This window comes from Myripristis murdjan, chromosome 12 (assembly GCF_902150065.1).
Source record: "Myripristis murdjan chromosome 12, fMyrMur1.1, whole genome shotgun sequence".
In the NCBI taxonomy this organism is placed as follows: domain Eukaryota; kingdom Metazoa; phylum Chordata; class Actinopteri; order Holocentriformes; family Holocentridae; genus Myripristis; species Myripristis murdjan.
In genome coordinates this window covers 11,352,880-11,378,753 of record NC_043991.1, presented here as the reverse complement: position 1 = coordinate 11,378,753, position 25,874 = coordinate 11,352,880, and the positions used below count along the sequence as shown (strand labels likewise).

The following is a 25,874-nucleotide window of genomic DNA, read 5'->3' as shown; positions in this document are numbered from 1 at the left end:
CCGCTTCTCTGAGGACAATCAAGATACCCACTGATAAACACCACGACATACCTTTGTACGCAGTAACCTATGATGGACGGGACCTCCAGCCAATGGATTGCACGGGTCTCGCCAGGTTACAAGCTGAGGTCCGACCGTCAGCCAATAGGAGGAGAGAGGAGGAGAGACGGCGCGGCGTCGCGCTCTGTGTGTGCGTGATCACGTTCGGTTGAGCTTTGAATGAGGGGGCCATCATCCCGGCAGCTTGGTGGGGGAAAACACAGTTTAAAGTCTCTCTAGATGGATTTAAAACGGACGAGCAGGCTTTTCCGACAGGTGCCCGAGTAGCTGTTTGGCATCCCCGCGTTTCAATATTGAGTAAGTGTGTTTTTTTACACGTTGAAACGGGTTTGTTTTGTGGGCAACAAAACATGCAACAGAGCTGTTTATTTGTCTGTGACACAAAGTAGCAACGCTTGCTAGCGGTTCTTTTTTGAAGGGGAGGGAGAGAGAGAGGGAGAGAGAAAGAGAGAGAGGGCAGGGAGGGAGGCAGAGAGGGAGGGGGGGTAAAGTGTAAGTCATTAAGAGACAAAAGAAACCTGAACATTTCACTGTGGTATGGAAATCACCACAGCTGACAGCCAGCAGACAAACCAACTCGCTTTGTCGGCTTGTCAAAGTCTACATTCACTGGCTGCATGGGCTTCCTAAATCGCCGTTGTTGGTACTAGCCTTTTATTGAAACCGTTTGTGTGTGTGTGTGTGTGTGTGTGTGTGTGTGTGTGTGTGTGTGTGTGTGTGTGTGTGTGGTTTCGTCTGCAGAGAAGTAGCCTAACCTGGCCATAATAATCGCATAGGTTGTAAAGCGACAGCCCCACGCTTTCACATAACAAAGACACGAAGGTGCGGATAACGGTGCTTATTCTGCCAGTAGGACCATGACAGCCTGGCGACATTGTTAGGCGTTTAGATGAAGCAATTAAATAATAGCAGCACTTTTTGCTTATGCTGTTTTCTCCTTTTTAGAGTCCCCGTTATTTTCCATCTCAGACGTCCATACCGATAGAGCACCCCCCCCCCCCCCCCCCCCCCCACCACACACACACACACACACACACACACACACACACACACGATTTTTAATCTTTTATAGTCAGCGAATACAGTCAAAATGTGATCTTAAAAATTATATTGAAGGCTACTAACTTCCAGTAGTAATAGTGGGCTAACACGAGCCTAAATCAAACTTAATTTTGCTGAGGACGCCCTAGGACCCTTTGAGGGGCCCCAAGTGGACCCCAGACCCTGCTTTTTGAAACCACTGACTTACAGGAAAAGACCTAGGTCGCCCATGTTCATTTTATTTAATTTGCCAGACCCTTTCTCTGCTACTGGAAACATTTCCTGTATTTATTTACTGAAACTGTGAAAGATTTTTTGTCCTACATTGTATGATGTCTCTAGTAGTTGGTATGCTTAAATTGTTACAGTATTTTAAGCTGCCACAGTAAAGGGCACTGACTTAATTCTTTTCAATGTTCTGGGCCTGTTTTAAAGGCCATTCAGGGTCTAGGACTATTGGAAAGTAGTCTGAGGGTTAAGCCAGTGAAATTAATTCTTAGAAGGAGCTTGGACTTTCACAGTAAGTAATGCACTTTCAGTGATAATCCCTTCCTCTCTGGCAGTGGAGTTCACTGTGAATGAAAAGTCTTCTTCACAGAGTTGATACAAATCTATGTGTATAAGTATTACTGATAAGTAGTCTGCTGCACCAGTTGATTATTTGATACTGCGCTAGCTTTGTGGTCCTTAAAATGAAGTGCCAGGGTTTTTTTCTGATGAGCCCACACGCAAAAATATAACCTACATTTTTAAATTTTGATTTTAGTAATTTGAGTATTCATGATTTCCTTTTAAAAGTCACTGACACTGTGTGTGTGTGTGTGTGTGTGTGTGTGTAATTAAAATGTTTCCAAATGAAGCACAAATCCCATAGATCACCAGTTTCCTGATTTCATTAGGAAAATGGATAATGGTGATGTTCAAGACCAGAATTAAGGCATGGGTCAGTGAATAAGTGAAGGTTATATAAGTCAGAGCTCTTTGACTAACTGTAAACTAACTTTCAGTTCACTGGCTGGAGTGGATATTGGATCCAAAACGTCCCCAGCTCTTTTTAGTGCTTCTACAATCAAAATTTGAATTTTAAAATCGAGAATTGGGGTATTTGAAAAGTGGCAGCCATGATTTTCCAGGATTTGGGTGATGGCAAGTGGTAATTTCACACCCAGGTTCACAGTCAAAAGTCAGAGAATGAGAGAAAGTGAATAAGTCAGTTGCTAATAAAAGTATATGTGATGTTGTCAGATGGTTTCTTTTTGATTATCTGTGTTTTTGTCAGTGTATGTGAGTGTTAATATCTTGTCTGCCTTTCTATTCCATTAGGTTTCTTTGGATGGCATCTCCTCCACTTCCTGTTCCTCTACTTTCCATCTTGAGCTGGCGTTGGTCACTGATATATATATAATTCAATAAAACCTCCAGTGGGCATGCAGAAAGGCCTACGTTTACTTGATTAAATCTAAATCTTACACGTCCACTACCCCCCCATCACGTAGGCCTACATTCAGACATACGGCCCGACACCCCCTCCTCTTTCTTTCGCTTTAGGTCATATTGAGAGGGGCAGCAAAACACTTGGACCTGCGCACAGACAAACACACAAGCAGACACACACGGGCCACCATGTCCTCCATCCTACCTTTCACTCCCCCTGTAGTGAAACGCCTGTTGGGATGGAAGAAGACTCCAGGAGGGAGTGCAGGAGCAGGAGGAGGAGGAGGGATAGGAGGAGGAGGGGAGCAGAACGGAGGAGGACAGGAGGAGAAATGGTGTGAAAAGGCCGTAAAGAGCCTGGTGAAGAAGCTGAAGAAGACAGGGCAGCTGGATGAGCTGGAGAAAGCTATCAGCACGCAGAACAGTAACACAAAGTGTGTCACCATACCCAGGTGAGGGATGAGGACGCATACATTCTCTTGTCTTGTTAATTTGTCTATACATACACACACATGCATCCATCCCCCTAGTAACACCAAGTGTGTCAACATAATGAGGTAAAGCATCAACACTTTTTCGCTAAAACTGCACACTAGGGCTGCTAAGTATTATTTTCAGTTTGTTTTCTCAATTAAATACTTAATAATTTAATCAGTTTTTAAAAATCATGAAAAATGCCCTTTACAAGTTACTAGAGCACAAATGAGGTCCTAAAATTGAGTCTGAGTAGCAGCCAACAAAAAAGGTTTAATTTTCCACTATGAAACAAAGAAAAGCAAGCAAATATTAGCATTTGTGAAGCTTCAGCCAGCAGTAACTAAAACAATTACTTGAAATTATAATCAGTAATTTTTTGTTTTGATCAACGAATCGGTTAATCAGCTAATTGTTTCAGCAGTATTATTACACAGAAGAGTAGCACCAAGTGTGTGACAAAACCTGTGTAAGATTGTTAAACCAGCGCACTGTCTCACCCACACACACATGCACTCCATCTTGCTCACACACACACACACACTAATAAACACAGTCTGCATGCAGTTGTGCACAACCCCAACAAACTGTGTCAGCAGTGCACACATGAAATTAGAAGGTGAGATGCACCCATGGGTTTCCAGATAAAAGTTGCTGTTGTGCAATGTGGGCTCCACTTCCCCATCCCACCATGCCAGAGGCCAGCAAGGCAGCAGAAGTGAAACCTGATTGGAGGAAACAGATGTCCGGCACATGATGCTGTGCATGCCAGGGGTGAAAATGCTCTCAAGTGTGTGTTGTATTCCAATAGAATCCATTAATTGTCAGCAGTCCAAGAGTGTATCTATGTAGGGATGTTGGACAGCTGTGAAATTTTGAACAGATAAAAACATGCTTATCTGGTTCCTTTCACATTGTTTGGATGGGTTAAAAACACTATGTAGGGAACATTAGTCAGCATTAATTGGAGCCGAATAATAAAATTAAGAGATTATCATCGACCCCACCAATATGCAGTCCCTCCCTAACTGTAGCTATAGAGACATTTACTCCTGGAGTTTTAAAACATAAAAGCTGTCAAGAACTGGGCAGTTTTCAGTGGCTTTTATTAACTATTGTCTGTTTCGCATTTTCTGGGCACTAGTGCTACTCCTGAAATGAAATCACCTCAGTCAGTAAACAAGGAAATAAGTAAATGGATGGACTTATGGTAACTTGTGTTGCTCACAAAGCGAATGCACAGTCAGAGTTAAATCACTTTTTACCATCCACAGGCAGATTTTATTATTAATAATAATAATAATGAAAAAAAAAAAAAACTGATTTGTTGGCATGAGACCATTGTCATTGCTAAGCTATAATTGAAAAAGGCATGTCATTCAAAATTATAATTGGTAATTTGTATTTGCAGTTTGAATTGATTCAGTTGGAGCTGTTTTTAAACCCAACCCTGTTGCAAATGTCAGTCTAGACAACATTTTCCATCGGTGATAGATTGTATTTATATAGTTTGTGTGACATTGTGTCGATTGATGTGATTGATTCCTGTTGGGGCCTTTGCACTTTCACCGTGCTCCAGCAGTCTGGAGATTCTGTGGATGCTGACAGGTTAGAGACCTGGGAGGAACCTGTTTGCAGGACAGGCTTTCTAGTCCCCGTGCTGTTACGCTGAATAGTTATCCTACAAAATCAAGTGCACAAGATCTTTTCATAGTATGGGTTAGATCCTTTGTTGAGGCTCACATTTCCGTCAAGTTCAGTGAGCTCTGATGTCATGCAGACACTCACTATGAAGAAAAAATAACTTAGACTGCCTTTGTACTGAGAAAGAAACAGACAGGAAGAAAAAGATTTAATAAGTGGGACTGTGTGGGTGGAGTCTTAAAGATATACAGTAAGTCCCTTAAAAATATCAGTTCATAATCTGAGTGGCAATGATTTGATTGTATGACATTTGAAAAAAAAAGTCATCTAATGTGCAGAGTATCAACTGCTAACCTTGTTAGAGTCTTTTTCACAATGAAAAAGATCTTCATTGGATATATACATATCCTCTGCTGCCGGTCCTGTAGACAGAGAGCTTTACCTAATAAATTTAATTAGCATAGATCTAAGTGTGTGGATGATAATTTTCACAAAAAAGTAATTTAAAAAAAGATATACATTGACTTGGTCTATATTGTTCATCCTCTGGTGGACATGTTTTCCTGAAAGAGGTTTACATTTGTGCATGCAAATTACAAACACTGGGGATCCTGGCCCTGAAATGTGGAGGTCACTTGTCTCACGGTATAGATTTCTTGTTTGTCTCATGATTAGGTAAACTAGCCATGTCACCAGACCAGCTGAAACCTTATCATGAGCAAAGTAGAACGGTCAGTAATGTGATTGACACTGTCAATCAGTCCATCAAGGATCAGCACACAGGAGAGATAATCACGCCGCTCAATGAAGGTTTTATGAGCTTCCCCTCTCTAGTTTTCTTGGTCTCCGTCTCTCATGCCCCTTTCTCCCTATTTGTTTCAGATATTTATAATGTATTAATGGCAATCTAATACTTTATTTATCCCTGTGGAGAAATTGTCTGTTCTCATGCCCCTCTCTACAGGGAGGTCAGAGGTCAGGGTCAGCTACACACCAGCACCCCAGGAGCTGGTTGGAGTTTGATGTCTTATTAAGGGACACTCCATTAGTGCAGATTGTTGTCAACATGGGGACTTGAACCCGGTCTTCGCTACTCAAGAGCTGTATCTCAACTCAGTTACACCATGCTGCTGCCCCTGTTTTTCTTCTCTCTTACATCTCTTCTCCCTGCATTCTTATAGTTAATTTGTTACACTAATTATGCACCAATATGGTTTTGTAGAGGCGGATACTGCTATCTGATCAGCCGATACAATATACGATTTGCCTGTTTGTTAGAATTGCTGAGCCAGTGCAGGTAGGCAGGTTAAGCCTTTCAGACTAAAGATAATGTTATGTGCCTAGCTTTAATCTTTTTTTAATTAAAGAACATTCTAGTTTTACTCTTGTACTCATTCATTCATTTATTTATTTTTAAGCTGCTACCAATATCCGATATCTACCCAGCCGTATTGACTGACACCGATATCCTAATTTGTAAAAAATCACTGTTCAAATGCAGGTACAGGACAGGTTCAGTGTCTCAGATAAGCCTATCTTAAGGTAATTACATGCTTTTTTATAATGAGATAGTATTGTTTCTTTTTTTAACTCTGCTGCTAATTTGATAGTTGTATTAGGTGAGACAGCCCTAGAGAAAAACAAAAAAGGTCACAAAAATTCCAGTTCCACAATATGCCAAAAATTGGCAGTGAAAATAATACCATATACCTGATACTGATAATTGTTCTTCCAAGCTGATATTGGCTGATACTGACTGTCCATCGATATAGTGGTGCATCCCCTGATTTTGCCCGTCTTTACTGTATAGTTGGGGAGGATGTGTTTTCTAGTCTTTATTTGAATCTGGACGTGGTTTTTGCTTGAAGAGGTGAATGCTGAAAAAGCATGCATGCTCAACAGAGCGTCCCTGGGTAAATAGTGAAGGTTATAAATGGTTATTTACCCCAGATGATGTGACTGCACGTATCACCACAAGTGAACCTGAGTAACCTAAGTGGTGCCAGTCTAATTGAAGCTTCTGAGCGAGAGGGCCAGCGGGAAGAGAAAAGAAGAAAGTTATTGGTGAGAGGAAAGAAGAGGAGAATTATCCTGCATGCAAAGACGAGAGGAAGAAAGAAGGGTGGAGGTATAGCCACGTGAGACCAAACAGGGTCTGATGCCAGGCCTCGCTCTGTTTCATCACTCTGAGGAATGCAGGCAAGATATCTTCTCAAGTGCTGCTGATAAGGTGATCGTGGTTCCTGGTAGACGTTGGCTTGAGCACTGCAGTCGTCGTCAACCTAGGATGTAGACACGCATGTCTTTATTTATTCAAGATTTCGGGGTTTGCGGCAAGCGGTTTGCATTTATTTATCTCCATTTCACAAGGATTCACCTTGCTTCCTGTTTGTTTCATGTGACTTACTGCTATCAAACCAAATCAAATTTTGTTTAAAGTCTGTCTTCAGCAAAGGTCTCAGTGCACTGCACATTAAAAGGCAACAGCACAGATATGTAAGTCAAAGACAAACAGATTCATACAAGATATTAAAAAATACATTAAATTGAGTAAAAAACAATACATAAATGATATACTAAATACAATACATCCTGTGCAGCATGAAAAATGTTTTTAGCCTCAATTTATGTTTCTATTATTATTGCTGTGTCTATTAAAAAGACACGGCAACGTGTTTTTTTCTTTTTCTAATTATTTTGCTACACGAGATGCCAACGATGACATTAATATCACAGATTATTCTTCCAGAGAGACTTTGAGCTCATCCTCTTCAGATCATTGAGTAGAGCACGGAAGTGAGACTTTGAAAAACAAATATTTTTCCAGAGTTAATGGACTTTGCTTTTGAAGGGCAATCCTTAATGTTTTTCCTTAAGTGTTGGCCCAGGTGTGATATTCTTAGCAGTATACAGTAGTTTTTTTAGGTGCATGGCATTCCAGGCTATCCATATCAGGCTCATTTCCCTTTGAACACTGAGAGGAGGGGCTGATAAAATGTTGGATAAAGTAGTCTGGCTCTCGTGGTTTTCTCTTTTGGTAGGGAGAGCTGGAAGGAAAGGATGTAAGAGAAGGATGTCAGGAAGATAGGAGTTGTTTTCTGTTTGAGAGGAGGCAGAAAGTGTGATGAACACATACACAGGGAGTGTGTAAGAGCACAGCTATGTCTGGAGATAGCAGGCATGGGTCTTGTTGTTTTTGAGTGGTGATGGAGGTTGGTATGGAAAGAGAGAGCACTACATGGTCCATATTTCAAGTTTACATGATTTTGTTTTCAATACACTCTGGTTCAGGAAACATTTTCAGAATCGGACTGCGTTTACATGCACACAAGAAACCAGATTTTTGTGAGTAACTAAGTTAAGGCAGAAAATCCGATTTCTCTAAACCCCCAGTTTGCATGCACTATCTCAGTTGTTGAGGTAGCTGCCCAAGCTTTGGCAGACAGTTGGACTAATGAGTGAATTTAATCGAATGTATTAATAGAAGTATTAAACGTTATTACTTCCTTGTATCGATCATATGTGTTACAGAAAGAGAATTTACTCCCCATAATAGACCTTCTTTAACAATTAACCATTGTTCATAAACAGTTTAATTTACATCTTTTCCCCTTCGCTGATACTATCCAGAGTTATTTACACTGAGTGAGCACCATTTTTCACAGTTTTGCACCTGGCATTTTGCGTGATTCATACCCAGATTGTATGCAGATGTGATTATCTACATTACATTTACATTTCTTGTCTAAGATTAGGTAACTGTGTATAAATTTGAGTTTGAGTTTATTAAGATCCCCATTAGCTTTTGCAAAGCATCAGCTATTCTTCCTGGGGTCTTTTTATTTTCATAAGTGACAATGCAAACCAACTGTAAACCACACATGCAACTGTAAACCACACATTTGATTGTGCTGCCCACACAAAATGTAAATTCCTTCTCCTAAATGTGCAAAATTTTTAGCCACCCATCCTCAGTTAACTAACTCAAAGATAGCAGTGATGTAGTGAGCTTGTGCCCCTCCCCTTCTTGGCTTGACTTTAGGAAAGAGGCTTTCACCCATGGCCTGTCCGTTTTTGTTTCTGTTCAGACTGAAGCAAATCTGAGTGCTCTGGTAGGAGACAAGAGATTACATACTGTGTGTGGCTTGGAGAAACACTTACACATTTACACTTGGCTAACGTGCAGCCATGAAATGCTTTAAGGCACCCTGATACACTGGGACACAAATCCCTCCCCAGTGTGACTTGGGCACATTTACACCTTGAGGTTTAATGTGGAGTGTGATCGGATTGCTAGTCGATCAGTCAAGATGCAGTTTAATGCCAGGTGTAAATGGGGTCTTTGACAGGATACCATACTGCAGATGGACAGACACTCAGGGGATTGTAATGATGACCTTTAGGTGAGAAAGAGAGAGAGACATAATCAATGTTGTCTGGAGATAGCAGATATGAGTGCTGTAGTTCTCTTGTTGCAGAGGTTGATAAATGTTGATAGCAGGTCTTGTACAGACAGGTTGAGCAACTTCCAGCAGACTGACCTCTCTCTCCTTCTCTACACACACACACACACACACACACACACACACACATGCCGTGAACACTTAAGTGTGACTGACTGGAGTGGAGAATGGCAGAATCAGGATGTATGTTTTAGAGTTTGGTTCTCCTCAGTCATACACACGCACATCATACATATATCATGTCTATCTTTGCTGTTGTCCCGTCTTCACACATACACACTTTGTCTTGTTCACTTCCTTTTTATTTTCTCATTCCCAAATCACTGTTTTATGGATGTGTGTGTTTCCACTGTGACTTACACCACATTTAAGTTCTCTGTCAATAAATAACATGAAGAAATGTAATCATTTGCACATTGTGGTTTAGATATTATGTGCCCTGCGGTATTGTATGAGTTTAAAAAGAGTGCAGAGGTAATTGTAGATAGCATATACTTGGCCTTTCTTTTTTTTCTTTCTTTCTTTTTTCTTTCTCCCAAAATCAAACAGAAAAAGATGTTATTGATCAGTAGTTTATTTACAGCTTTCCCTCACATTGACAAGCTAGATCTGTTGGGATGATCAGCTGTGTGAACAGGTAAAGGGAATAAGATGAAGAATTGACATCATCTTTTGACCCAAAACAAAACAAACAAACAAAAAACAGACATCATTCCCCTCTCATCTTGGACGTAATTCAGTCTAGCCATTTGTATTCTAGTCTTCTGCATTGCCTGACTTTACCATATCACTGTCTGTCAGATTTGGATTTGTCACATGATCACCTGTCATCCAGTCAGCTTCTCTTATTGAGGTGGACGAGGCCGTGTGACTGCCTCGGTGCCAATAAGAGATCAATCTGTGTGATGTCATCCTACTAATTTGGAATGAAACATCTCATGTTTACCATCTGTTTGTTTTTATTTTTATCCTTTTTGTACTTGTCCTTTGTGTGTGTGTGTGTGTGTGTGTGTTTTTGTGTATATGTGTGGACGCTGTTTGTGTGTATGTATATGCATGTCTGGTTGTGTGTGTGTATGTGTGTGTGTGTGTGTGTGTGTGTGTGTGTGTGTGTGTGTGTGTGTGTAGTAATTGCTCAGATCTATGGGGTCTGGGCTCAGGACATACGATAGAGCAGTGGGACTCTTCAGGCATGTACGGATACCCTGACCACAGCAGGTGAATACACAAATGAACACACACCACAGTGTACACACACAAACACACACCTATCTAAATCTCTACATCTGTTCTACTGGTGCTGTAAAGTTGTGTTGTAAAAAGAGGAATGCCCATACACTGGTCTAATGTCTCCCTTACTGCTTTATCAATACACTTTGGCTCATTTGTATTATATCAAGATTACTGGTAGACCTTGAGACTGTCATTAATGTAAATTGCTGCCCATGATGTAATCCCTGCTCTAAATATAATAATGCTGATTGTATTAAGGGCAATAAGGAAATATTTTGGCTATATAAAAAAGGAAAAGTGGCACAAAAAGAAAAATGAGCAATTAATAGGACTTGGTTTATCATAATCATTTTATATGACTGATGTTACTCTGTGATATCAGACTCAGCACCTACCAACAATGGGGATTTGTATTTCAAGGATAAATCAAGTAGCATTAGTTTTCACCACAAAGTTTACTTACAGTAAACATTACAGTGGATGTGCAATTACAGTGCCCAAGGAGTTTTTAAACTTTCATTTTCATATTTTCTGTCACTGTAAAGTTAATGATATTTACATGCATATGCTACAATGGAAACAAAATATGGATTTAATTACTTTTGCTTCACCTCGTGGGCTCATTCACTCCCTTTCATTTCCAAACAGCACAGAAAACAGCTCTAGAGACTTGAAATCCAGTTGGTAAAGATAATCTATTACAGTCAGCAAGAAGCCAGTATAGTATTTCTGTCTATTTACATCCCTCCACACTGCAGTAATGCTGACCCGCTGTCATGTCGGCTGTAGTACAGTAAGATGTCAATCAAGATGATTGAGCGACATGTAAATCTAAAATGGAGGCATTGTGATAGGCTGTATCTAAATGAGCCTACACCCTGATGTAGAGGATCAACATTTCCAAAAGCTGGCAGGATGGCATTTAAAGAAAAATAAATAAATAAATAAATAATCATGCCAATTTTGATCCTTAAAACACATAAAATGAACTGAATATATTTGACTGTAACACTGACAGCACCTATTTTTCCAAAAAGGTTTCCAGAAAACATTTTAGGCAATAGACATGCATTGTTTTTTTCTGCAAAAAATAAAAATCATAATACCCTTCAGGGCCTTCTTTACTATGAGCCCTTTTTTGTGTTTTGGGTTTCCCAACATAAATTGACAGTCACCACTTCAGCAGAATACCCATAAACACAGCAAAGAAGATTCTCCTAGCTAGTATTATGATATCTACAGACATCAAAGCAGTAAATAAAGAAAGTGCAGACATCATGAATTATTCCTCAAGGTCATCGGTGTCCTGTCAGGCCACTGAGCACCTAATCGTCACCCTCGTCTTTATCCACCTTTAATTAACACCTGCGCAGATCACTGACCAGCACCCACCTTCTCTCCCAACCCTGCCAGGTCACTAGATGGGCGTCTTCAGGTGTCCCATCGTAAGGGCCTTCCTCATGTTATCTACTGTCGCCTGTGGAGATGGCCCGACCTTCACAGTCACCACGAGCTGCGGGCCATCGACACCTGCCAGTACGCATTCAACCTCAAGAAGGACGAAGTGTGTGTCAATCCCTACCACTACCAGAGAGTGGAGACGCCTGGTAATGATGTCTGAAAACTGAATGCGTGTGTGTGTGTGTGTGTCTTTACATTGAGCACTGCTGGCTGTGCTCTCCACTGTGTCCTCTAACGAGTTTATAATCACAGTAGCCATGGCAACAGAAACTGAAAGGCATGCCATTATCACTAGTGTTTTCACCAATTTATTTAGCAGAATTAATCTACCAGAACACTGCTACTGGAAAATATGTATGTGTGTGTGCGTGTGTGTGTGTGTGTGTGTGTGAGAGAGAGAGAGAGAGAGAAAGAGAGAGAAAGAGAAGTAGGACGTGGTGGCTACAGCATGCATACAGCTTTGCCTGATAAATACAAAAATATTCAACAAAGAGTCTATAGAGAGAGGATAGTATTTCATTGTCATGCCCTTGAGGTGCCCGGCCAACATAGCTGGTTTTAAAAACATATATCACCTTGCGACGTCTAAAACGTAGATATTCTTTTAACAAACTACACACCTAAAAAAAAAAAAAAAAAAAAAAAAAATGCAGTGCTTTTTTGCACAGGCAATACAGACAAAATGTTCCACAAATGTTCCTCCTTTTCCTGAGCATGTTTCAAGTCTTTCATCATAGCCTAATCATAAGAAATCAGGAGAAGCAGAAGTCGTTTTGCCACAGACTTTTAAATTGCATGAGAAATTATGACAGTGATGGTATTGTTTCTCCCCAGTGCTGCCTCCAGTGTTGGTGCCGCGCCACACAGAGATCCTGACAGAGCTGCCGCCTCTAGACGACTACACACACTCCATTCCTGAAAATACCAACTTCCCTGCCGGCATAGACCCCCCAAATAACTACATACCAGGTCTGTATGCAGCAGATCTTTGTTTTTATTCTCTCACCATACCGGCTGGTAAGTTGTACAGTTTACCCGCCACATTCTGAGTTCAAAGTGCAATTCAAGCATCCACCACATTGACAGCTGGTTACCTACAACAGTGACTGAGACTAGCTCACCAGCCAAAGACTTTTATTTGGTTGACACACTTAAGTTTTTTTCTTCTCATGTTCAAAAGTGCGTCATATGAGATATATTTTCAGCGCAAGCATGTATGTGTTCAACAGAGACTCCCCCACCTGGCTACATCAGTGAAGATGGAGAGACGAGCGACCAGCAAATGAATCAAAGTATGGAATCAGGTAGACAACTTTCTGATAGTGTGAGTGTGTGTGTGTGCGTAAGAGCTGTGCGAGTGCAGTCATGCGTACCCCAGAGGATATTTTCTTAAGGAGCCTGCACACTGAGGAAGTATTTTAGAGTAGGTTTATTGTGTTGGTCGGTCGGTTGGCAGTTAGATCCAGAGGGCCGTATCCCTCAATCTATTTGGTGGATTGCCATTAATTTTAAGATTCATGTCGCCAAGCAGATGAAATGAGCATGAGCGTGAGCATCTCTCTAGCGCCACCATCAGGTGATTGTGTTAATTGTGCTTGTCAAAATTTTGTGGCAACATTCATGTCGCCTAGAGGATGAAACCTGGCAATTTTGGTGAACCCATGCTGAACCCCTGGTGCCACCAGCTGGGCAAATTTTGACTCATGCACACTAATGTCTCAAAAACCAATTTAACATTGCTGTGAAAATCGGTGACAGTGTTCATGCTGGCTAAATGACGATACTTTGTGACTCCATTGTGACTCCATGAACTTTTCTCTAAAGGCCATGTGGCCAAAATGTTGCTACAGTGGTAGTGGTGGATGTAAGAGCTGAAATTTTCTAACGACATTCATGTTGGATGGAGGATAAAATCTGGCAATAGAAGTGACCCCCATGCCCTTCCCTCTAGCACCACCAGCAGAACCAGTGGGGCATCTGTGTTACAAATAATGTGCTTCTTTTTTCTGTCAACTCTTTCCTTTCGAAGATATTTTACTGGTTTACAATGCCCCAAACAAAGCAAGGGTGAATGCTGTGATTGGTCCTCCAGCTCAGTGAAGCTTTGCAAAGTGTCCACTAAAACAATATAAATAGGGGCCCAAAATGGCCTTCCCAGTGGCCCTGAAATTTTTGGGGACTCTTGAAATTTTGAAAAGACTTGGAATGTGAAGGAAATTTAATACATTTTTGGGTCAAGTCATGGAATTCTCTACAATTTTGTCAGCCTCAGCTTAAAAAAAAAATCATCACTCAGTTATTCACCAAATGTAATATTTCCCATCATGTTCACATTATGTTCCCCCACAAAGTAAGACAGTGTTAAACATTTTAGTCAAGGATGGAAAAAAAAAAAAGTTGATCTAGGTCATAGGAATTCTACATATTAGTCACAGAAAGTCATAGATGTATGCAGACACAGGGTTCAAAACTAATAAACAAGGATAAAATAAATCAGCTCCATTGGTTTGTAGTCACTGGCCTCAAATCCAAATTTTTTCCCCAGAATTGTTGCATTGAAGAATTGCATTGAAGAGTTTGACCTCTTTGTTAACACCTGCCTGATGGCTGTTAAGCTCAAAAGGTGATGTTTACCTGCAGTAGAGTTTTGAAAGCAGATAGTGTCTGCCAGAGTTGTCGGGACTGACACTGAGGCATAACAACCACCCTGCTGTTTAATGAATCATAAATTAATTAGTTAATAAATACTAAAATCCGTGTGGAGAGCAAGATGGTCGTGTGATAAAACCTCAGCAACTGGAGGTCCAGTGACTGTCTTGGAATAACATGCGAGGCAATATGCAGCTTGTTTCATCTAATGTGTCACATTGTGGATTGCTGTTTTCATTTGCAAAGGTTTAGATACATGCTACACTACACATGTTTTATGAGCGCTGCTGTACTCCAACATTTCTGGGACTGTCAGATTTTGATCTTGGGACACTGGAGGTTGCAGTTTGCAGAAGTTGGCCTTGACATCATTTAAGCTTAGAGATACCATCTCAGCTGATTTGACAGAAGCTTTGCCAAAGGCCCACAGTATATCTCCTGCATGTAAAACAGCTTTGCCAAAGATTTCGTCTGAAGGTGTGCAGTTAATCAAAAACCAATCTGACAACAGTTTTATCAAAACGTTTATCGGCGCTCGCTGGCCTGGTGTAAAATCCCTCACCCTGCAAATAGGTTACATGTTGGAGAGAAAGTTATATGTTAGGTTATATTCATTATGATCACGTTTTGGACTACAGAGTCTCAAGCCTTTTCACGGTTCAATTTGAACTTCAATTTTTAGGCCACACTTCAGTTTGTATCCTTGTTGTGAAAAATTCTGTTTGCCACTTAAGTACAGATCATAAAACTGTTCAGTACAATTGAGTGAACAGTTTGTGTTTCCAGTATACATTTATTTTATCCTTCCAATTACAATGTGAATTTTTTGCAACCCTTCATAATTTTCAGAACATGATTACTGTGGATGTTTATACTGTATTTCACTACTTAAAAATCAAAGAGCTATGTGGTATTTTTTATTTCAGTGGGCCTACATGCATACATAATTTGACAATATTAATTTGACGTGTTCTAACAACACAACTTCCCATGATCAGGAATTGATGCTTTTTTTTGTATTCAGGTTCACCAGCAGAACTGTCGCCAAGTACACTGTCACCTGTCAGCCATGGCCTGGGTAAGACCACATTATCTGTATTTCACTGTTGAATCTTCACTATTACTGGCAGTCGGTAGGCAGCTCTGAAGATTGGAAAAGTTATTAGGTCATTTCTAAATCTTAAATTGTGGACAGAAGTGCAAGAGAAAATACATGCAGTCCTGATAAGTTATGACAAAACATTACGAGACTGATAATTAGTTGATTAATCAGTTAGTTGATAGAGAAATTTAACTCTAAATTTGGTAAAATGCCAATTTGCTTAGCTCTCTTTCCATCTCATTACAGAATTAAGGATTTTTATTTTTATTTTGCTAGCATTTGCCATTGTTTTTGACACATAATAGACTAAATTACAAATGGATTAATCCAACAAATAAATAAATAAATAAATAAATAAGTAAATAAATAAATGGATTGAAAACAATAGATTCATTGTCAGTGAAAATAATCTCAGTTACAGCTCTGCTATAAACCCAGTGTCACCTGACATGTGCCTTGAGCTACTGTGTGATTAAAAAAAAAAGTTTTAATTCTTTCAACAGACGTCAAAGTCTGGAAAAATTAAGGGATTTTGGAAAAGGAAAATGTATGAAAAACATGTATCTGGGAATACGGTGTGATTTTGAAAAAGGAAGTTCATTTATTTATATAGCATTCATCACAAACATGTCTGAAAGGAATTTACACAAAATGAGCCTGCACATAATGAACTACTCAAAAAATAATCAAAACAGAAATAGGAGGAAACAATAAGAATTTTGTCTTGTTTTTGTTCTCCAGACCTGCAGCCAGTCACCTACAGCGAGCCGGCTTTCTGGTGCTCGATAGCTTACTATGAGCTGAACCAGCGAGTCGGAGAGACCTTCCACGCCTCGCAGCCGTCTCTGACTGTCGACGGCTTCACCGACCCCTCCAACTCTGAACGCTTCTGTCTAGGGCTGCTCAGCAACGTTAATAGGAACGCAACTGTCGAAATGACAAGGAGACATATAGGTATGGGCACAAACACACACACATACAAAGATAATCATGTGCACGTGAGCATCCTCTGCAACTCACAACATTTCAGTCTGAGCCTACATAGCACTGACTTGAGCTGAAATATTTAAATGACACAAAGGCACTTAGGTATTGATGCGCACACACATGCATCTGTGTCTGGGTGTCAGAATAAAATAAAATGCCACACTCACCCACAAAGAAAAACACAGTTTTAGGATGTTGAGCCAATGGCACTTGAAAATCATGGCCACGGCCAAAATGTCCACAGTCAAAGATTTAGTTGTTGTTAATTCTGCTGTCAGCACAGCATTTTAACAAGATTTTCACAGCGCAGATGTTTCAGGGCTAAATCCCTCCTCAATTACACAGTTTTCCCTCAAACACAAACACACACACACACACTTACACACTGAGGCATGTGAATGTTACAGTGTCGGCCAAATGAGTGCCACTGACTGTAAGCAGTCAGTGGTGTGAGGTGTTGAGCAACCATCTTTTTTCTGTTTTTCCCTGCAGCTGCTTAGATAATTTTGCAGGTTTGGCACAGGCATACGATTGTGGGGAAGTTAAAATTCACAGGTGAAGTGTGTAGATTCATAGTTACAAAGTCCATGCTCCTCAAACAACAGATAGTAACAAATCATTTTCTGCAGTAGTAACTGAGGTGCTGTTGTCAGGGTCTGGTGACAGTGCCATGGTAAAAAGTCAGTGTGGTGGCTTGCAGGTAGAGCACAAATATCTGTGTGGATAGTACACCAAGGCAAGCTCTCTCTCCTCCCTCATCTTGTTTGCTCTTTTCCTTCCTTTTTTCTCTTTCTGTTTCTCCCTGTGTCTGTCTCTTACATTTCTTCCTCTCTCACTCTGTCCAGGTCGCGGTGTACGGTTGTATTACATCGGAGGGGAAGTGTTTGCCGAGTGCCTCAGTGACAGTGCCATTTTTGTCCAGAGTCCCAACTGCAACCAGCGGTACGGTTGGCACCCTGCCACAGTCTGCAAGATACCGCCAGGTACACACACATTCATAGTGTCTGTCTCTCTTTTACCAGAATTACCAGAACAAGGATTTTACATGACATATACTATTGCTGTCCAAAATTCTACAAATAAAGTGATATGAAAATTTCAGCGACATTGCTTACTACTAGTAGCAGGCAGCACTTATGTGTATTAGGTCTGGTGTGAAATGGACCCACTTATATACTATATACACTAGTTCTCACATTAATGACTATGATTGCAACTGTCACTATAATGATGATGAATGTATGCCTCACTTTGCCTCCATCTCCATTTTTTTAAATCAGGCTGTAATCTGAAGATCTTTAACAACCAGGAGTTTGCGGCTCTGCTGGCCCAGTCAGTCAATCAAGGCTTTGAGGCAGTTTACCAGCTCACCAGGATGTGCACCATCAGGATGAGCTTCGTCAAAGGATGGGGAGCAGAGTACAGGTGCGTTCCCTGCCTCTTGGTTCTAAACTTTCAGATTCAAAGATTGTATTGTCTGTTATTTCATTCAGTAACAGAAGTTTGTCTTTGGCAAGTTGTATGGCTCTCATGAAAACATTTATATATACTGTACATTCAGACACTCATCCCTCTCACATTAAAGGAATATTTGTAGCTCACATAGAAGACTCTTAAACATGTCATGCAAATACATATCATAATAATACATAGGGGCATATAGTAAAAATTAAGGCGTATGAATGAATACAAAGTTACATTAAAAAGTTGCCTAATGACAGCCAGTAGGTAAAAGATGGATAAAAAGCACTGGTGGAGTTCAGTAAGTCCCCAGCTTCAGTCGGCGGCTCTTTTCTATCCTACATGATAAATATAGGGCTGTAGGAATATTTGTTATCTGTTGACTGTTCAGTTTATTCATTTCCCGTGGGCAGTGAATGCAGCGACTTAAAAGACAAAGACCAATACAGAGTCACAGAGATATAAAACCAACCAAAAATAGAACCCAGTCTGTATGAAGTGTATGAATGCAACTGCCTATAAAAAGATGGTTGAATCCAAAAAAGTAACATTAAAATATCAGAAAGTGCAATTACCTAAAAGTGCACAGGAGCATGATACACAGTTAGCCAGGCTCTCCAGCTCAGGCCTCTCTCCTTGCTTTGCTTATTTGTTTTAATGTGTCACTCAAGGAAACAATGGCTGAGTTTTACAGTCATGACGGTTTAACTTGAAACTGTGCTAATCAGCTTTACCTGCTAACAGGTAGGAGGTAACTTCCAAAAAAATAAAATAAAATAAAATAACTTCAATACCCAGAAATCAGGTAACATGAAAAGAATAAAATGCACACATCATGATAGTTTTTTTTTTTTTTTTTTTTTTCATCATGCTTGTCTGTTGGTGATGCTTTATACCACAGAAACCCAAAAAGACAAGAGAGACAAAAGACCTGAGGTTAGTGGGTCCAATTTTCTCAGGATGAAGCGCTTGCTCACAGTTTGTTTTGCTCTTCAATTTTGAGTCATTGCTTCCTGTGCGTGGAAGGGATTTCCTGTCAGTGACAACGGCAGAAGTTCATTTGGGCAAGCAGAGCAAATCCAGTTTCTCAGTAGGTGAGATGGGATGGTTTACTGTTGCAGCCCCGATTTGTGATGCAAGGTGCCACGATCCTTGCCCAGTGCAGGTCTAAAATGAAAAATATAAACTGGTGTGTGTGAGAGGGAGGAAAAGAGAGTAATTTTAAGAAATGTTTGGAAAAAAAATATTATTGTATGTGGATGAACATGTTGCTGTCTGTGCTGCATATGTGAAGTCGAGCTGATCTCTTTTTACTGTAATCTCATAGTGGTTTGAATGCGTTTGTCCATGTCAGTCTGTGGCTGTGGCTGTCCCAGGCCTCGCTGTGTGTTTTACCCTCACAGGAACCAGGCAGCAGTGTTTGAGGGGGTGTTTTGGCTCTTCTCCGCTGGCCAGGGTTTAGCCGTTGTGTGGCCTGTCTGGTTCACAGTCAGCGTCTCCACCGTCTGTAAAGCCTGACCGAGCCTGGCTGGAGCACAGCACGGCCAGCTGTGTTTAATGATTTGGCCAGACTTGTACACAGATTGCACCCATTCAGTTTATGCTATTCAGAAACTAAATAATATGTACTAAGTTTTACTATTTTTAACCTCTGCCATGGTATTGTCTGTCTGCACAATCAGTGGAGAGACACAAACCAAGCATGCTATACTATGCCAAACACATTAAAAATACTTTGATGTGTGATAGATGGAAATTTTTATTTGCCAGATATTCTGGACTTAAATCTTTCAGCAACAGGCGTTTCTTTCTTTTTATCTTTTATTTTTTTCCAAATACAATTGCCAGAAAAATGACTAGACCATTATGATAACACAGCATGAGGTCGGGGGACTTTTCTCTTTTTAAAAATATGATTTCATATGATTTCTTGTCTGTTTGAAGCCAGAGGTACTACAGCTTTTTGACTCGTTGCATAGGCTGTAATAATTTGAAGTGATTACGTCACCATACATGCCAGATTTTTATTTTCAGTAGCATTTTCAAAGCAGGGCATCTCAGCCTTTGACTCAATGTCAGTGCAAGTCTGAAAAACAGACAGAGTCCCCTTTTGTCTGGAATGAGTGGAGAAGGGGTCTTTAAACTTGTGTTACAGACCATGATAGAGGTTGATTTAAAGTCTGTCCTAACCCTTGTGATGCATTTTGTCCCCACAGGCGTCAGACGGTAACCAGCACCCCCTGTTGGATCGAGCTGCATCTCAACGGCCCCCTCCAGTGGCTGGATAAAGTGCTGACCCAAATGGGCTCACCCTCGGTCCGTTGTTCCAGCATGTCCTAAACGCAGGCAGCAGCGTCAGACTGATATTCACACAATGTTAGAGCGGCGTGTCCTAAAGGAGGAGACCACCATGCAGTTTTAAACTGATGCACCCACATTTTTTTTTTTTTTTGAAGAAAAATTGTCCTGAAAGACGAGACAACGATGCCACTCTGATGGATATTCATGGCATGGGTCCAGTCACCTTGGCAAAGTTGGAACAACATCAAGCTGACATTCCAGTAATTGTAGACTGTTGACCTAAAATCACACTGCAATATCAAAATGATTCTCACACAACAGTCAAGCGTCTGGTCGTAATGGACTAGACTGCATTTATGTTTTAGGGATTTAAATGACGTTCCAATCCAGAGGGACAAACGGGCTTCAGTGTCTTGCTGAGCAAAGTCTCGACAGGGCACATAGCTGTTCCCAGGACTGAACATGTGACCCCCTACTTACAAGACAGTCTCTCCAACAACTAGTCCACCACACCACAGCACAAGCTTGATTAAATGTCAGATTTTTATTTACACAAAGTTTGACCAATTTTCTAGTGAAGACATGACATTGATACTGCGGCGCCAGGCTGATGTTCAGCAAAAGTTGAGTTCATTCCTTAATATGAATTCCTTGGTGGGTTTTTTTTTTTTTTTGGTTTTGGTGACCAAACTTTCATTCATTTTTATTGGATATTTCCACTTTAAACTGCGTTTTCCAACCCAGTCGTTATGCAAATAACACTGGACTGTTATGCTGACATAAGATTACCCAAACACTGATCTTCAACTCCTATATTCCAGCTGATATATAGCTACTTGCCCTCTTGTTTATATTTAATAGTACATATTTCCTCTTCACCTGTTCACAAGCACATTTAACTATAGATACACATGCACATTTTTACAATTCAATGCACCATGTAACTTCTTGCTGTCGCCATCACCTTTGCTTTCACTTTACAGCAAACTATTTATTCTGTATCCTAGATGTTGATCGGCTCTACAGAGCCACTTGTCTGCAACTGGACAGAAAGTCTTAAGTTCTGTTCCAGGAAGTGTGGATCTCAGTTTAAATGAAGAAATATGCCTAATATTATTCTTCTGTGAGGAGTTTTAATCAGAGTGTGGTCAGTTGCAAACTAGCCAACATATCTGGAATGAGTAAGCTAATGAATCCTTAAAGCAGGAGGATTTAATACTTCACCCCTCTGGCATTGCACCAGACTTCAATCCGCGAGCTTGTCTCTAGATTATTCAAAGTGGTAGGAGCTTGCTACAATTAACAGTTTTCCCCCGCTCGTTTTGTGGCACACCCAGTTGCACTATGTCTCTCGTGTGTGCTCTTGCTCTCTCCCTCTCTCGCATTCCCTTTATTAACCATTTCTATAAATAATATCATTACCTGTACCTTGGGGGGTGGAAGATGTGTGTGGGACTTGAAAACTCAATGTCGCCCCCTGCTGTTTATAAGATGAAAAGACAAACACCCTTTACTGATGTTTCACTCTTGAGATGTAGCCATTGTACAAGTCTCTCTTTTTATATGCTAGGACCAATGCACGATTTCTCCATTATTGATATGATATGGTGTTGATAGGAAGGTCCTGCAATGCAGAATCAATGCAGCCTTGTGGGACTGCTAAAACGGCTACTGCTGTCCATGCACTGCCCCACATTATGTGCCCCTGTTTTTTCTTTTTTGTTTTTCCCTACAAGAAAGTTGCCTTTGATGTGAAATGGAGCAAGATTTGCTTTGAAATGCACAGATAGGAATGTTTAAAAGCCCGATTGAAATCAAGCAAGCAAAAAAGAAAAAGAAAAAAATCCATATTTTCTGAATATTGACTGGAAAGATTCTCTCCTTCTTCAAATTGGGTCACTGCAAAGTGACCGGATGATTCACTTGATTTCAGTGAAACTTATGGCTCTGTGGAAGATGCCAGATGGTCCCAAAATTTGTATTTTAGAGTCCAAATCTTTTCAAATCCAAATAATTAAGCTTTAAGTATTTTACAACCTGGGTTATATTACACAATTGTTATTTTCCTTATACATTCTTTTAGCTACATTTTTGTATTTCCATGTATTTTTTATATATAAATATATTTAAAATCTTCAAAGCTTTCTTCCTTTTTATTAGAATTGAATATTTTCTTAGACCATACCCCCTTTTTGATGATGAGTTGTTAAGTATGTAGCATAGGATACAACATTTTCACTGTATTTATAACAGAAAACAGTTCAAACTGTATCCTGAAAGAAGTGAGGCCAAGCCCATTTTGTATGTATGTGTGTGTGTGTGTGTGTGTGTGTGTGTGTGTGTGTGTGCGTGCCACTTATTCACTGTCTCCTTTCTGAATATTAGAGTTGGAAATTTCCACCAGTTGCAGGCCAAGTGTTGCTAAATGTCGGTTGTTTTTCTCTACCTGCTGCTTCAACAAAGTAAGCAAACATCTTTTGCAGATTTCTAATTATACAAACAAACAAACAATCAAACAAACAAACAAACAATTAGACTTGGAAAATAGTGAAAGTGTTGGGGAAATTATGCAATCCATCAGCTGTTATGGCCGGTAGATGAAAATGTGAGTATTCTTAGCAGCAACAAGAGTTTAACTGCAACCTTCCAAAGACAGAATTTTTTTTTTTTTTTTTTTTTTTTACTGTGCTCTGTAGCCAGTTTCCTGTTTCAAGAAGATAATTGCTGTTAGCAGATGAAAACCTCACAACCTCAGTTTTATTAATGGTTTTCATTGTTTGATACTTAATACCGAAAGCTGCCATGATCCTTTTGGGGTTTGGGTTGTTGCATGGCTGAACACAAACCAGAACGACCGTTAGATTTTCTTAAAATATTGCATGGACATCTAACTAGAAATGAAGCAGTGTTATTTCCAGAAATGTTAAAATAGGATTTTATCCTGCAGCAGGGTAATACAGGATTGATTCTACAATATAAAAGTTCTCACCTTGAAAAGTGAATTTATTTAAATTTGTTTTACTTTAGCAACATAAGGCATTCCAATCGGCAGTGTTTTAATGTCTGCCAGATTCAGATATACAGCCGTTTGACTCTTACGTATGGTTTCAGAGTGACAGTGAATGTGTGTGTTTTTACATGCACACTGAAGTCTGGAGAGTACACTATTGTTAGATATCCTGATCAAGGTCTTATTTAAAATAAGCTGTTAAAGCAGTATTCCTGTATAAATGCTATAAACACCATATTCTGGATGTACTGTATCATGAAAGCTGAACTTAAACTTGCCTCGCTCTCTTGGATAATATCGGGGGAAACACTGTTTTAGCAATAGTAGACTACATGACTGAGGTTTACATTCCCAAGCAGAGCCCTCAGTAAAACATTGCAAACGTTTCCTTTGTCATATAAGGGCTGAGATAAAAGTTACGAGATCTTGGTGTTTCATCAGATGTATTGTCAGCATCCTGCAGAAAATGTATGCATCCATTTTTTTTTTATTTGATGCACAATTTTTAAGCTCCAACTAACAGCTGGCATTTTCTGTATTTTGGCACTTGGACTAAACCAAATGTTGATGCCTTTAAAAAAACAAAAACAAAACAAAACACCAAAGGCAAATTCTTGTCCATCAGAAAACAGTTTTATGACACTGGGACTAAACCAAACCATGAATAGTGCTTTTTAAAAAGAAGCATGTGGCTTTTCTTATTTCTCTAATATTTGGTAGATAGTAAATAATTTCTGCAAGACACTGATGGTATGGCAGGGAAATGAACACCAGCCACTAACGTCACTCTGCTCCGGCAGCTGCAGAAAAGGTTCTTTTCTGTTCTAAAAATCATTTTTGTGCATTAAACAATGAACGGCAGTTCAGATGAACTTGTATCAGGTCTCAAACCAACAACAGCTGTCTTGTCTGTCTGTCTTTATATGAATCTGTCTGTCCACCCTTCTGTCTTGTCTACATGTTTGCCTGCCTCATTGCCTGTCTCTTTCATTGTATTATTCCCGAAGTGTCATGGCTACTGAACATTGATTCCAAGATGTCATCCATTTCTTTTTCTGCTTATCAGCATTATCATTGTTTATATTTTGTAATGCATTTTACTTTATATATGGGAGGAAAAGTAAACTGTACTCTTTTTTTGACCTGTGAAAGGAATAGATCACCCAAAAAATAAGTATGTGGGAATTATTTACACTCACCATCACGTCAGTGGAAGCACAGGTTAAGATTATATCTCAACTGAACACGCAGTTATCTCGGGCAAACAACTCCAAAACAACCAAAGTGGCTTTATTTCTTTAAACGTTCAAAAAGGGCCACCATAATTGGCATAAAACTATTCCAAACAGCATTATCCGAGTCTTCTGAAACCAAGAGATTGCATTCTGGGTCCAAAAATCCAGTTTTTGTATTGACAAAATCTTCCATTTTGGGTGAACTATTCCTTTTAATATGATGAACAAATTAAAAAGGACAGTGCGGTATTTCCTTAAGGTTGTTGATCTTAACAATAACCCCATATTCTATGCAGTGACATGACATCATGACATTGTTTGGACCACTGTGGCTTTTTTTTTTTTTTTTGCATCTTGCAATGACCAATCAGGTTGCAAACAAGCCTCAAGCCTCCACAAATGACCATTTACTCTGACATATTGCCTCATTGCAACAGTGTTTTCCTATTGCTAGACAGACAGTGCATTCATATTGTCAGGGTACAGCAAAAACCTTTTTTATCTGCTTTCTTTTTCGTTTTGAACATGTAAGTGCCAGCTAACATTTTTTTTCCCCCAAAAAAAACTCAACCAGCTTTTCTCAATTCCTAAAAGAGTTGGCTTTTCGGAGAAGTGAAGTTTCTACATGTCACTAGTGATATTCTTGTATAATAGCTCTTTTATTTTACCATACTCTGTACCTTCTTCTCTCTGTCAACACAGCATATTCCATTAGACAGACAAGCTGTTAGGATTTCTGTCTTCTTCAGACGATGATGATAATTCCAGGTGTGTTACATATACAGACGAGTTCTTACGGTGTACACTAATAAAGCTGATTTAACTGAATTGATGATTTGTGTGTGCATGTATTTTAGCAAATTTGAATCAGAACCCCTTTACTTGTCATGTTCAGTGAATGTAAAGAACATCCTGATGCACTAAGGGTAGCCTTTTATATTAGGGTCCTTGTAGTAAGGGCCTTAATTGCTATAACACTTATAAGTCCTTCAAAAGATGGTTATTAACATCAATAAGTGTCAATTAACTCATTATCTCATCCTGCTTACCGATTTTTTCCCCCCACTTGTTTTAAGAAAAAACATTTCAACACTGAATATAAGACTAAATGACTTGTTAAGTTGGAGAATTTACTTTTTTTTTTTTTTTTTGACTATGTAGCAGTTGTGGTAAAAGTGGCCCAACGGCAACAACAGAAGCAGTGCAGTAGCACATCTGGAGGTAATACTCATAATGGGCACTAGAGGGGGGTAGAAGAACACTTATGATACAAGCTTTAGCATGAGAAACATTATTAGTAAGCAAGTAGAAAGGCTAAA

At 39.8% G+C, this 25,874-nt stretch overlaps 1 protein-coding gene across 3 annotated transcripts; it reads left to right on the top strand.

The window, feature by feature from the left end:
- The first annotated feature begins 220 nt into the window (after positions 1 to 220).
- On the top strand, positions 221 to 25,383 carry smad2 (SMAD family member 2). Of its 3 annotated transcripts, none has more exons than XM_030065166.1 (11): positions 221 to 357; positions 2,425 to 2,987; positions 10,245 to 10,334; positions 11,763 to 11,956; positions 12,645 to 12,779; positions 13,040 to 13,102; positions 15,484 to 15,537; positions 16,303 to 16,515; positions 17,394 to 17,531; positions 17,829 to 17,973; positions 20,226 to 25,383. In XM_030065166.1, the coding sequence occupies exons 2-11, from the start codon at positions 2,725 to 2,727 to the stop codon at positions 20,347 to 20,349; spliced, it is 1,419 nt and encodes a 472-aa protein (XP_029921026.1). In that variant the 5' UTR covers positions 221 to 357; positions 2,425 to 2,724; the 3' UTR covers positions 20,350 to 25,383. The 3 variants fall into 3 exon arrangements, with proteins under 3 accessions (XP_029921026.1, XP_029921024.1, XP_029921025.1); XM_030065164.1 differs by having other exon boundaries at positions 13,040 to 13,114; positions 20,226 to 20,349; XM_030065165.1 differs by lacking the exon at positions 221 to 357 and having other exon boundaries at positions 2,725 to 2,987; positions 13,040 to 13,114.
- Positions 25,384 to 25,874: the final 491 nt, after the last annotated feature.

Excerpts from the sequence above, each read along its gene's own strand:
- smad2 (XM_030065165.1), top strand. The coding sequence starts at position 2,725 with ATGTCCTCCATCCTACCTTTCACTCCCCCTGTAGTGAAACGCCTGTTG. Across the intron at positions 10,335-11,762 it reads GGATACCCTGACCACAGCAG|GTCACTAGATGGGCGTCTTC; the intron begins GTGAATACACAA and ends CAACCCTGCCAG. Across the intron at positions 12,780-13,039 it reads CCCAAATAACTACATACCAG|AGACTCCCCCACCTGGCTAC; the intron begins GTCTGTATGCAG and ends TGTGTTCAACAG.